The following is a 14,363-nucleotide window of genomic DNA, read 5'->3' as shown; positions in this document are numbered from 1 at the left end:
ATATATAATTTACTCCTTTTTCCATAAACTTCCATGCAGTATCTGGAACTGGCAATTTTTTGCCTAAAAAAACAAACAAAAAAAATAATTGACCAAGATCCACAAAAATTACAAAAAACATGTTACATCATTTAGCCCACCCTCCCTCCGCCATTCAGTATGCATCGGACTATTTAAACATGAGTGCCCATCCACTTTTATGTCATCAATAGGTGCTTGTTTGGGAATGAAAATGCCATTGATTCTTCTAACTCTATATGCAGGATTGCTTGCATTTGGTGAATTCAAGGCAGATTAACAGCAAGGATTCATTGTGACCCAAACAAAGGGGTACACTTATTAATACTGACCTTTAGACACCGGTCTTAACAGCCCCTATACCTGGCGGTTGATCCACTGGAGTTATGAAGAGGCTCCGTTTTTTTACATAACTTTGGTGGATCCTCCACCACTTCTAAATGTAAGACAGCTTCCTAGCTTACATTTTCTACCCCTAAAACAGGTGTAGAAAATGGTAAATGAGATTGGCCTACCAGCCTGTCCCCTTCCATGCCCACAACCCCAAAGGACCTTTGCGCCACAACCCCAAAAGGACCTTTGTGCCAGAAATACCCCAAATTTAGGCGTATTTCTGTTTGATAAATGAGCACCAATGACTTTCTTTAGTGAAGCTAAGAGAGACAGGGGGAAAATTAGAGGCCTGATGCCCAAAATGTCACCACACAAGAAGTGTCAAGTGATGCTAGGCTTAGAGACGTTTAAATGGCCCGATGATCAGGAATAAATGTTCATACGAAGGTTGGTTCTGCCACTTGTTGCACCCCTAGCAAACAATTCAGGCGATTACCATCTTTTATGTGGCAAGGAAATAGTTTTTTGTTGGAAGTAAATCGCCATGTGTCATTAGAAGATGTTATGTAGAAAACCCCTTTAACCGCACAGGACAGGCCCGGCCCGGCTCTGTGTAAGCTGTACATACCATATTTCTACACGTGCCATTGTAAGACGTAACACATACTTTGCTGTAATGTATTTCGGACTCCTCCTGTGTTTGTCTACATGGTACACTGTAACTGGGAATGAATTATGCCACATGAAGAAAGTAAATGAAAAGAGTCTTCTTAACCAATAAGAGAACCTATGTTTCCTCTGGACATCGGCAATAAGAAAGGGTTGGGCTAAAATATGAAGTTAGATGGCGATAATATGTAAACTACCGTACATTTTTTCCTAGCTACTACTCGAAGAGCTCCAGACATACCCGCTCCACCTCCAAAGTCACTGTCTGAAGCGGATCTGTCCAGAAAACGAAACAACAAAAAGGCAAAAGGTGGTATAAAGGTAAAGATATAGGTTTTACCAGATTTTTTTTTAAATTGTAATTTATGTTTTGTTTCTGATTACTAGGTCCAGAGATTTAGAGAACACAGGCTAATGGAAATAGCTGCCTTTGTTCTCGTGATGGATTGTAGGGCATCTATACTACTAGCAAGCTAAAGCTAGGTTCAAATGTGCAGTATTTTCTAAAGCCTCATTCACACGTCCGTGCTCAGATCCGTAAGCAGGTGGTCCGTGATGCATCCGTGAAGATGTCCATGAAGGATCCGTGTGTCCTTTTTTTTTTTTTGCTGTCCGTGTTGCATCCTTGTTGTTTCACTGACTGAGCTGAAAAATAATTTTCAAAGAATCTCTTCTTAATGATCCGTGAAACACGGATGCAACATGGATAGCATCTGTGATTTTCACTGACCCATAAACTATAATGGGCTTGATGAATCCGTTAACACGGACAAAATAGAGCATGCATCCGTGCTAAAAAAAACGGACCCACAAACCGTACTAAAACACTGATGTGTGAATACACACATTAAAATAAATAGGGACGTGTGCTGTCCGTGGAGAACACGTACATCACATGTCAGTGAAACATTGACGTGTGAATGAGGCTTAACCCTTACGGGTTTTGGCAAGTATTTCCAATGGTTCATCAAACTCTGTAATCTGGCGCTGCGAGGTAATAGCGATTAACAGCCAAGTCGGCAAGGGAGAACATAAGGCATTACAAACATGAAGTACAGTACCGTAGCACAATTCTTTTCCATATAAGCACCTCTGTGAACAGTTTTTGGGGTTTTGTTCCCTATGCAGTAAAAGTGACATGTTAGCTTTAGGGCTAATGAACACGACCTTGTTTTTTGTCTGCATCCCATTCGCATTTTTTGCTGGTTGGATGTGGACCCATTCACTTCAAAGGGCCTCAAAAGTTGCAGACAGCACATGATGTCCACTCCGCTGCATCCACAAACAAACAGAAAATGTCCTTTTCGTATCCGTTTTACAGAACACATGCGGGTGGTGTTTTGCGGATGCACAATTTGCCGACCAAACAGGCTACGGTCGTGTGCATGAACCCTTATTCTGCAGGTCTGTACGATTACAGCAATGTCACATTTATACAGTTTTATTCTGTTTTAATAGTTAAAACAAATGAAATATTAAAAATACATTTTTTTTTCTTTTCATTGCCATTATTTGACTGCCATAGCTTTTTTCTAGTTACAGCTGCAGAGCAATGTAACTTTTATTGATGCTATTTTTAAGTGTGCATAAGTTTTTGATCACTTTTTATTTCGTTTTTTTGGGGGGGAGTGGAAGCAACGAATAAACTGCAAATCATCCATTCAGATTTTTTTCCCATTATAGCGTTTCCCCGTACCGGATAAATACATTATACTTTAATAGTTTTGGCATTCTGGGACACGGCAATACCTACAATGTGTTTTACATTGCAATAATAAGTAGAAACAAGCACAGGTCAGCACTGCCATGTGTGCCACCAACACAATGTACTGGAGGTGGCAGCCAAATAGTCCCACCTATCTCACCAAATTCCAAAATGAAGCACTTTATTCTTCATTAAAAAAGACAAACAAGCGGTCTAGGACATGGGTAAAATACAAAGCCTATAGAAATAATCCCCAAAAGCATACTTTCAGGGATAATTTATATAGGCTTTGTATGTTACGTACATCTTAGACAGTTTGTGTGACTTTTATTGAAGAATAAAGTGCTGAATTTTGGTTTATTTTTTTTGTTTAAATTTTAATATTGAAAACTTTTTTTTTCACATATTTGAAATCCCTCTAGGGGACTTGCACATAAATCTGATAGCAAATCTCCCATAAACTGCTATGTTAATTCATTGTCGTCTCTGGAGAAGCAATGTTCCTATGAAGCCCAGCCTGTGTCAGGGCTCAGTAGGAACTTACTGTAAGTTATGGCAGTCCTCAGATGTTCAAACCCTAAGTACTTGGGATAGCTGCAAATCTCGACTCTCCTGCATCTCAAGCTCTGATTACAGAAGTATAGAACTGTTCACTACATTTTTATTCACATCTCTCACTTACCTTAAACTGTAGATTGAAGTCATGCATGAAGCAAGTCAAGGAGGGACAAGCCGATCCCTGGTGATGAGTGAAAGTGAGGAGAACCTCTGCACTAGAAAAAGGTAGGCCAATATTATAGGTAAAGAATTGCTCGCATCTGCATTGGAGGCTCCATTCACAGACTTTTTTTCTCTGCAAATAAAGCAGACTCCCCTATGGAAAGGAAACAGATCCCATTATAGTCAGTGGGACCTGTTTGGCTCCATTTAGGTCAATTATGTGCAGAATCCAGCAGTTTTTGTTGTTTTGTTCCTCTAACACAACACAAAGATGGAAATCAATAGCGGTAGTGTGAATGGATCCTTAAATTATCTTGTTTCAGCGCAACAAGTGGACTGTCATTTTCTACTTAGGCATCAAGCAATAAAATTGCACAATAATACCTTATGCGAGCAAGAAACCACAATTTTACAATGGAAACAGTTTGTCAGCATATAGTGAAAGGGGATGTAATTTTCTTCTGCTAAAACAGTTGCATTGAAATAATGGACTCTCACACGGGGTCTAGTTTTAACCATTTCCCGACCAGAGCTGTAACAGTACATCGCTGGCCGGCTCTTTAAACATAGAGCCCGTTCCTGAGTGGAGCGGGCGCCTGCAGACATCCATGGCTCACATGTCTGCTACCGGCAATAATGCCGATAGCAGACATTGAACACTTCAGATTCCGGGGTCAATCCTGACTATGGCATCTGAGCGCATGCAAACCCGGAAGTGCAAGCTTTCATGTATGCTTCGGCGGAAATCGGAGGAGCCGGAGCTTGTATGCAACAGCCCTTGTCATAGACAATGGCAGGAGGCTGCTGCATAGTGTTTCCTATGGAGCCCCTGCCTGTAGCAGGGCTCCATAGGAAACTAGTAAAATCATCATAGACTCCAATGCTAATCCATTGGAGTCTATGAGAATAGCAATCTAATGATTGCTTCTTATAGTTTCCTATGGAAGATGTAAGTTTTTTCTAAAAATATACACAGTGAATATAAAAAGTCTACACACCCCTGTGAAAATGTCAGGTTTCTGTGATGTAAAAAAAATGATAAAAATCTTTTCAGAACTTTTTCCACCTTTAATGTGACCTATAAACTGTACAACTCAATTGAAAAACAAACTGAAATCTTTTAGGTAGAGGGAAGAAAAAAAAAATATAAAAATAAAATATGGTTGCATAAGTGTGCACACCCTTAAACTAATACCTGTACTTTGTTGAAGCACCTTTTAAATTTTATTACAGCACTCAGTCTTTTTGGGTATGAGTCTATCAGCATGGCATATTTTGACTTGGCAAGATTTGCCCACTCTTCTTTGCAAAAACACTCCAAATCTGTCAGATTGCGAGGGCATCTCCTGTGCACAGCCCTCTTCAGAACACCCCACAGATTTTCAATCGGATTCAGGTCTGGGCTCTGGCTGGGCCATTCCAAAACTGTAATCTTCTTCTGGTGAAGCCATTCCTTTGTTGATTTGGATGTATGCTTTGGGTCGTTGTCATGCTGAAAGATGAAGTTCCTCTTCATGTTCAGCTTTCTAGCAGAAGCCTGAAGGTTTTGTGCCAATATTGACTGGTATTTGGAATTGTTCATAATTCTCTCTAGCTTAACTAAGGCCCTAGTTCCAGTTAAAGAAAGACAGCCCTTTGGCATGATGCTGCCACCACCATGCTTCACTGTGGGTATGGTGTTCTTTTTGTGATGTGCAGTGTTTTTGCCCCAAACATATCTTTTGGAATTATGGCCAAAAAGTTCAACCTTGGTTTCATCAGACCACAACACCTTTTCCCACATGCTTTTGGGAGACTTCAGATGAGTTCTTTGCACAATGTAGCCAGGCTTGGGTGTTTTTCTTCGTCTTGCCACTTTACCCCATAGCCCAGACATATGAAGAATACGGGAGATTGTTGTCACATGTACCACACAGCCAGTACTTACCAGATATTCCTGCAGCTCCTTTAATGTTGCTGTAAGCCTCTTGGTAGCCTCCCAGAACAGTTTTCTTCTAATTTGTTCATCAATTTTGGAGGGACGTCCAGTTCTTGGTAATGTCACTGTTGTGCCATATTTTCTCCACTTGATGATGACTGCCTTCACTCTGTTCCATGGTATATCTAATGCCTTGGAAATTCTTTTGTACCCTTCTCCTGACTGATACCTTTTAACAATGAGATCCCTCTGATGATTTGGAAGCTCTCTGTGGACCATGGCTCTTGCTGTGGGATGCAACTAAGAAAATTTCAGGAAAGACCAACTAGAGCAGCAGAACTTTATTTGGGGTTAATCAGAGGCACTTTAAATGATGGCAGGTGTATGCTGACTCCTATTTAACATGATTTTGAATGTGATTGTTTAATTCTGAACACAGCTACATCCCCAGTTATAAGAGAGTGTGCACACTTATGCAATCACATCATTATTATTATTTTTTGTTTCCTTCCCTCCAACTAAAAGATTTCAGTTTGTTTTTTAAACGAGTTGTACAGTTTGTAGGTCACATTAAAGTTCTGAAATTATTTATCTTTGTCTTTTTTTTTTTACATCACAGAAACCTAACATTTTAACAGCGGTGTGTAGACTTTTTATATCCTGTGTATATAATCATTCAAATCACCCCGATTACCAAAATAAAAATACAAAATGTTATTTCACATGGGTATCGCCACATGTTAAAACGTCCATACTATAAAAAATATTTTCCCCATATGGCAAACAAAAATAAAACGTCAAAATAGCGGATTTGCCGTCTTTGGTTGCTTCATCAAAAAGTTGTCAATGGCATCAATGAAATGTACAGATCGCCCCGCGAAACATGAACGCTCCAAACACATAATTACAAAAAAGTTATAGGGGTCAGAATATGGAAATGAGAAAATAAAACCAGATTTGTACTGACCTGTAGAATGAAAGTAACCAGTCAGTTTTATCGCACATCAAACATTGTAAATAACCCCCCCTTCCCCTGTAAAAATAGCTTCTTTTTTTTCCCCCCATTTGGAATTTTTTTCCAGCTTCCCACTACATCATATGCAACATTAAATAGTTGCGTTGAAAAGCACAACTTGTCCCGCAAAAAACAAGCCCTCATACGGCTATATGAATGGAAAAATAAAAAAGTTATGGCTCTGGGAAGGCAGGGAACGCAAAAATGAAAATGCTGAAACCTCCGGTGTAGAAAGCGTTAAGGTTGGAGTAGATTTTGCAGGTTATTCATTTAAATTTTTTGACAGTAGATGTATATTCCTTATCATTCAGTTATGGTTTCCCAGTAAATCTTAACATTTTTCGCTTTATTGTCCGTGAGGAAAAAAAAAAAAAGTAGTTGTCAACCATGGCTTGGAGCATTTGTCCAGTGTCACTTTCATGTTTTGATTGCCTACCTGACTATAATGCATTACTTATATACTGTATCTTGGGAATTTAATACATATTTAAGTTGAAATTAAAGAGGCTATGAGCTGTGCGCTGTGATTGGCCAGCACTGCAGCAAGGGACACGCCTCCTACAAAAAAAAAAAAAATCAGTCCAATACAACAGACGAAGCTGAGACACCGGAGCATATACCGGGCGAACTGAGCGGTGCACAGGCATACTAGTAAGTGCAGGGGGACCCCTGGGCGCCGCTCTGCCCACAGGTATAGTTCGTTTTTAGTTTCTATATTAGTGAAAGGTCCTCTTTAAGGCGATTTCTCTTGAATAAACATTTTTGAGGACTTTCATCAAGACCAGAGTGTGGTATGCTGAACTTGCCATTCTCTGTGCTGCTGGAGGATGCACTTAATTTATGGTGAAGTGTAGGCCTGGTCATAAATTAGATGAATCCTCTGAGCCTAAACTGAAAGCTACGAGCTTCCAAAGATTTCAGTCTTCAGTTACATCAGAAAACTAGTGTAAGAGAAGATAGATGTGCCAGGTCCACTGGCTGTTCCCCCTTTTCAGAAAGTGGCAGAGGCGGCATACAAACGCGAATTGCAACTAAATTTAGTCGCCCTGGTGTTTAAAATGTTTTTGAAAGGAAAATGCCGTACGGAGATAATACATTTTTACGGTTACAACCACCCTAAAATCCATCAGTGGTGGCCGTGCTTGAACACTGTAGGAAAAAGCATTAGCCCATGTTCGGTCCCAGCCACCAGATAGGCCAGCTCTTTTTCCTATAGTGTGCAAGCAATACCACCACTGATGGACTGCAGAATGGCCGTAACCATGAAAAACGAGCAGTGTATAATGTGATGGAAAAATGAATCAATCCAGCAAAGGAAGCAATATGGACAATCACAATACATTAGTAAGTGCCTTGTATTCACTACCTCTAATAAATTCTATTTGCTGAAGTGAGACAACCCCTTTAAACATTCAGAGAGAGGTGGTTTTCTGAATACTAAGAGATAGCCAGTCCTGGACAGCAGCTTGAAAATAAAGGCAGTCGTCGTTTTGCTGCTTTGCTTTATCTGTTGATATTGAATACTACAAGGCCAGTTTTCCAGTCAGATCATTTATTGAAAACGATTAGAAAGAATATATATATATATATATATATATATATATATATATATATATATATATTTTTTTTTTTTTTACAAAAAACAAAACAAAAGTTAATTTTTAAATACAGTGAAAGCATTCATAAATAAACAAACATACAAAATCCATAGTAAACAAAAAAATGAAATAACTAAATCACATGTATGCTAGGACACTGGTCATACTGTATATACACATAACGTAAAAAGCAAATATGTATGTTACCCATAACTGGAAATAACCTTCTAGAGTATACAGTGTAGGTCATCACGTTACACCATATTATTTCATGCAAATCACTGTGTGCTCTTGAAGAGAAGCAACATTTGAGCACCATGTTGTTAAGTGAACAACAAGGGCTCCTAGCTATCCCATGTATCTTTTTTACACAACACCACAAGTTGATGCTGGGAGAGTAAGACAAGTTTGACACAAGCATGTTCAGTCTGGGAAGCTACATTTCCTGGACCGAACACTGCTCCTCTGACCAGACCTTAGAGTGATTTATGATGCTGTGAGTTCTTGCCTGACCTCAGGCCTCCTGAACTGTGCTTACATAATGCTATGAGTACTGTACAGTAGACCTGTGGTCAGGCAAGAACTAAAAGTATCATAAGTCATCATGATGCTGTGAGATTGGAGAGGAGCAGTGTTTCCTGTAGGGAAAAGCAGGCAGCACACAGAGCATGTTTCTCAGACCGATCCCGCTCGTGTTAAACTGGCCTAAGGTTGCCTGTTGACATAGTGGTAGTGCGTCACACGGCTGATGAGTTGCCACAGTTTTGGCTGCTTGGCAACACATTTTCACCTGGACAAAGTGCTTATCTGGAAGTTGTGGTAACTCACTGTTTGCCTTCTAGATCTCACCCATGAAACACACTACTGTAGCATGCACCCTGAATGTGTTCACATTTTGGAGTAGTCTTTTTAATGCAAAAACAGGAGCAGGGCCTAATGGAAAAAGTAGTATTGGTTGAAGGCATCTAGTTTTGGATAAAAAAAAAAAAAAAAAATGTACTCAAAAGTATGAACGTGGTAACAACAGCAGAAGATGTGGATACAAAGAGAGGTCCTAGGCAGATCATAGTGCACGCCGCAGGTCCCCTCACCGAGATAATGACCACAAGGTGCAGAAGAGTTCTACTTCTGAAAGTTCAGGCCAGTTTACACTGCCTTCATACCTTTAAGAATAAATAATTTCCATATAAAAATAAATGTATTTTTGAACAGACCTGCTGTATTTCAAGCTGCTCTCACAGTGACAAGCAGGTTACAACTGTAAATATAAAAAGCTCTATAAAAAAACACAAAAAAACGTATCATATACAGAGCAGTATTTTATGGTATTAAACAGTATCAGTGACTGCCCAAAAAACTGTAAGAAGACAGATCTATGCGAGATTCAGCCTCTGAAGAATAGATAAAAACCTATACCTTGAAATGACGTATGCGCTCAGGAGAACCAGTTCTAAGCTAGTTTGGAGACTGATGGGTCAGAGAATACAAAACCAGTACAACAACACAGTGTTAATTATTTCTGTATGGATTTCTAAGGCCTCATACATAAGACCATATTAAGGCTCCGTACAAGCTGCAATACCTCAACCTATGGAATCTATGAGCCCTGGGGCACCTCAGATTGCACACAGGGGTGGGACCAATAACTGGGGGGTGTCGCAATTTCAAACAGTGAAGTTAAAGCTTTGTAAATAAAAGCCAGATTCCCATTGCGTTTCAGTATCCATCTAGGCTAAGTTCGCATCACATTTTGCCCTCCCTTTGGGCAAGGGTTCACATTGCGTTTTATCATCTCTTAAGGTTAGGTTCAATTCACATTTTGCCATCCCTTTAGGCTAGGTTCACATCGCACTTCAGTTTCCAAATTGGGCAAAACTACCATTAAACCAGGATGCAATAGGACACAAAAATGATGCAGGCTCCTTTTTCTGACCTGTTAAGGCTCAGTTCACATTTGCACTCATACTGTTATTTGGTTTTATTGTGGGAACAAAAAGTCTGTGGCATGAAAGAAACCAAAAATGCCCCACAGAAACCAGTGACTGATGTAGTGCATCACCTGGTCCGTCATTTCACCGTCAGAAAATAGCAGTCACCCTAGCCTAAACAACTGGATCCAGATGGATCGTATTGTTTTGTTAAATACAAGTCAATGGTTACATGAACAGGATTCAACATAAATGGCATATGTCAAACATGTGGTTGAATAGTGTGCGTTTTTTTTTTTTAATCAATTTCCGATCATTTGGTATGCTGAACTATGTTCTCTTGCTGTAAAGTCCTAGCACGTAAGAAAAGATCTACCACATCAGGTGCAAGTTGTGTGGAGCTACAGAGCCTAGCTTGAGTGCAGTGGTTTTGGCACCAGGTAGGAGATCTTACGCATTAGATGTGACCTGTTTGGAGAATAACAAAAAATGTTCCAATTATAAGAGACACAAAAGTGACGCTCTCCTAACCTTTTGATGTGTGGTCCGAGGAAAAGGAACCTAAAAGGGACAGCACGTTCACAGAGCAAGGCTATTTACAATATTCACAAGTACGGATGTGAAAGTCAGCAAGGGAACAGAAAACAGAATATGGAAATAGTCTCCAGTAATACACAGTATATTTTAGCCACTCTTGCAGTTTTTGTAATAGACCTTCAAAGAGGAATTTTAAAGTAACTAAAACAAAATCCACAACTTTTGACTACTGGTGATCTCGGTAAGGCCTTATTCGCACAGTCAGTGTTTGGTCAGTGATTCCCATCAGTGATTTTGAGCCAAAACCAAGTGCGGGTCCAAAACACAGAACAGGTGCAGATCTTTCCCTTCTACCTTATGTCTGTGTAGGATCCACTCCTGGTTTTGGCTCACAATCACGGATGGAAATCACTGACCAAACACTGACTGTGTGAATGAAGCCTTAGGCTGGTTTCACACGGGCGTTGCGGAAAAATGTGCGGGTGCGTTGCGGAAACACCCGCGATTTTTCAGCGCGAGTGCAAAACATTGTCATGCGTTTTGCACTCGCATGACAAAAATCGCGCATGTTTGGTACCCAAACCCGAACTTCTTCACAGAAGTTCGGGCTTGGGATTGATGTTCTGAAGATTCTATTATTTTCCCTTATAACATGGTTATAAGGGAAAATAATAGCATTCTGAATACAGAATGTTTAGTATAATAGTGCTGGAAGGGTTAAAAACAATAAAAAAGTTAACTCACCTTATCCCAATGATCGTGTAGTTCCCGGTCGGTCTCTTCTTTAGCTGTGGGCTGAATGACCTGTGGTGATGTCAGATCACATGCTCCAATCACATGGTCCATCACCATGGTGATGGAGCATGTGATCTGACATCACCACAGGTCCTTTAGCCACAGCTAAAGAACAGACCGACCGGGAACTACGCGATCATGGGGATAAGGTGAGTTAACTTTTTTTATTTTTTTTTTAACCCTTCCAGCACTATTATACTAAGCATTCTGTATTCAGAATGCTATTATTTTCCCTTATAACCATGTTATAAGGGAAAATAATACAGTGAATAGACTGTCACCTAGAACCCATGCGTGAAAATCGCACCGCATCCGCACTTGCTTGCGGATGCTTGCGATTTTCACGCAACCCCATTCATTTCTATGGGGCCTGCGTTACGTGAAAAACGCAGAATATAGAACATGCTGCGATTTTCACGCAACGCATAAGTGATGCGTGAAAATCACCGCTCATGTGAACAGCCCCATAGAAATGAATGGGTCAGGATTCAGTGCGGGTGCAATGCGTTCAACTCACGCATCACACCCGCGCGGAATACTCGCCCGTGTGAAAGGGGCCTTAGAGGTATGTTTTAGCTAAATGGCCTTTTCCTGCATGCAAAAACAGCACCACACCTGCCTGAAGCTTCGCTCCATATCCGTGAATACACCACATAAAACCTGTAGACAGGTGTGCTGCCGTTTTTGGAAGGAAGCATTTTTTTATTTTCTGATCAATCTGTGCAATCATGGTAGCCATTGAATAAAGTCCTCTAGTTGGATGCATTTAAGGTATCGGCAACTAAATCATACCCATTACAAAGTTCATTGGCTAGATCAGGGATGCCCAACCTGCAGCCCTCCAGCTGTTGCAAAACTATAACTCCCAGCATGCCTGCACAGCCTACAGCTATCGGTCTTTAGCATGGCATTGTGGGAGTTGTAGTTTTACAACAGCTGGAGGGCCGCAGGTTGGGCATCCCTGGGCTAGATTACCATTTGCTGTTCAGTGTCAACTGAGGATAAAAACATTACATTACTAGCCACCGATAAAATTCAACAGTAGTCTGGTACAGTGCCCCCCTTTTTTCTTTCATACATTACATGAATTTTCAAAGATTTTCTCTCTGTCCGAGTTAAAGGGGCATTCCAGTAGTGACAAGGCATTTCCTATCTAAAAGATAGGGGATAAATCTTAGATGGGTATGGGTCCAACTGCTGGGACCTCCACCGATCATAAGAAAGAGATCCTAGACAACCCCAAAATGAGCACAACGGCAGGTCAGGAATGCACACTGCCACACCATTCACCTCTACGGGAAATAGGTAAGCGCTTTACTTGGCTGTCTCTGGGACCCTCTTAGACATGAATGGGGGGCCTGAGGGATCCAGGGTCTCCGTTCTTGTGATTGGTGGAGGTCCCACAGTAAGACCCCCACTGATCTAGCAGTTATCCCCTATCCACAGGATAACTTTTCACTCAGCATGAAGACCACATAAAGAATATGACACAGAATCGTAACACAGAAGGTAACGCAAAACATAGAAAACTGTGTTACAGCTTGAAGTTCAATAGTGAGATTGGCCGTAAAAATACAGTATTTTAGTCAAAATGTCATCTATTTAAGTATTAGGACCATGCTGCAGAACATGGGTATGTATTTTTGTATTGTATTCTGCAAAGAAGCATTGTGTTCACTAGTTTACAGTAAGCATCACCCCAAAAGCCAGATGTCAGCTCTTTTATTTTTGGGTCTGTGGCTTGCTTCCACAGATAATGGACATCATCTAGATGTCCATGGGAAGTCATCATCCGGTTATAGATGCATTGGTGATAAGGGGCCTTTCCTTCCCCTGCAAAGAATAGGTGATATTGGGGCACGACTCCCATTTTATTGGCACAAATTCCCATAAAAACATCATCAATGTACATGCTGGTATTTAACGTTTGAGAGGCTTCATACACTTTAGCTGCCACGTCCTGAGAAACAACATAGGCAGACCCTGCGGTATAATCAGGATAGGATGCCCACTGGTACATTTCATAAGACACATAATACTTGCTATTTTTGTTCCTAACGGGTGGAGACCCACGATGGACTCTACCAATCCAGAAGTCCCGTACCCCAATTTGGTCCAACCCTTTCAAGTACGAAATCAGATTGGGTGTATGCACAAAAATGTCATCATCTGCAGTCATTAGAAATTTTGCATTGGGACAGTATGTATTCATCCATCCAAACTGCAAAAGGAACTTCAAGGTTAAATTATGGAACGTGTCCAGGAAGTCTTGCTGTACCAAGTCATTATAGACTTTGTTTTCACTTTCAAGTTTCCTTTGGAGCAGACTACGTTTTGCAGGATCTTTCTCTACCCCAACGGCAAACATAACTTTAATGTTGGCATTGTATTGGAAACGTATGTAGTCCTCATTACCCCAGGTCCTTCTGATGGCATCCCGTCTTCTTCGGTTCTCAGGCGATGTCTTTATGAAGAGTAGGAGGAGCACATTTTCATTCTGGCATTTATCTTTGTTGCTGATCAAGTAATTGAAGCTGTGGGAATCAGATTTATCCCGTACGACAGACAGGCTTTCATTTACAAAGCCATAGCTATTAATGAGGTATCGGTATGAGTAGGACTTTATGTGGCTCACAACAACATTGTCCTGCTGAACCCACATGAACATTAAGGACATGACAAAACAAGTTGCCAAAACCTGCAGAGACTGGCATCTTCTTAGCCGCCTAGTACTAATAAACATTCTGGGGGCTGGGACTGAAAAGTGTCTGATCAGTTTATTAATTTTTATTCTGAAAAATTCTGTAACTGATTGAAAGAACCTGTCATTTTAAGTGCAGGTCATAAATCAAGACATCATGAAGCTGCGACTCTCCAGACAATGCACAGGGCTGTGCCACAGTAGCCGTATTGCGGGTTTGTGTAACCATCCAGACTGCAACGATTCAGTGGAAGCACCACGCCACCTGAAAGAGCGACAGTACATTACTTTCTGTGCACTTTATTCACAAAACATTTACTACAGAATTTCATTTAGTTGTCAAAATACATTTATTTAACAGTTTACACTGGCCAGTTGTGGTTTTGAACCGATAGTGGTCATGGATGCAATCAACAATAAACATTT

At 40.6% G+C, this 14,363-nt stretch overlaps 2 protein-coding genes across 2 annotated transcripts in view; one reads left to right on the top strand and one right to left on the bottom strand.

Moving 5' to 3' along the window:
* The window catches only part of MCF2L2 (MCF.2 cell line derived transforming sequence-like 2), a 508,793-nt gene that overhangs the window by 220,491 nt on the left and 273,939 nt on the right, over positions 1 to 14,363 (top strand). The window contains exons 14-15 of the mRNA XM_044288562.1: positions 1,235 to 1,341; positions 3,420 to 3,508. Coding sequence (XP_044144497.1) covers positions 1,235 to 1,341; positions 3,420 to 3,508 — 196 coding nt within the window. The remainder of the gene's footprint in view (positions 1 to 1,234; positions 1,342 to 3,419; positions 3,509 to 14,363) is intronic.
* B3GNT5 (UDP-GlcNAc:betaGal beta-1,3-N-acetylglucosaminyltransferase 5) overlaps positions 11,679 to 14,363 on the bottom strand; it is an 89,342-nt gene continuing 86,657 nt past the window's right edge. The window contains exon 2 of the mRNA XM_044288563.1: positions 11,679 to 14,202. Within this exon, the coding sequence (XP_044144498.1) occupies positions 12,846 to 13,979 (1,134 nt within the window). The 5' untranslated portion in view covers positions 13,980 to 14,202 and the 3' untranslated portion in view covers positions 11,679 to 12,845. The remainder of the gene's footprint in view (positions 14,203 to 14,363) is intronic.

The sequence above is a fragment of the Bufo gargarizans genome, chromosome 4 (genome assembly GCF_014858855.1).
Source record: "Bufo gargarizans isolate SCDJY-AF-19 chromosome 4, ASM1485885v1, whole genome shotgun sequence".
Classification (NCBI taxonomy): Eukaryota; Metazoa; Chordata; class Amphibia; order Anura; family Bufonidae; genus Bufo; species Bufo gargarizans.
The sequence above is the reverse complement of the archived record's forward strand: the minus strand, read 5'-3'. Positions and strand labels throughout refer to the sequence as shown.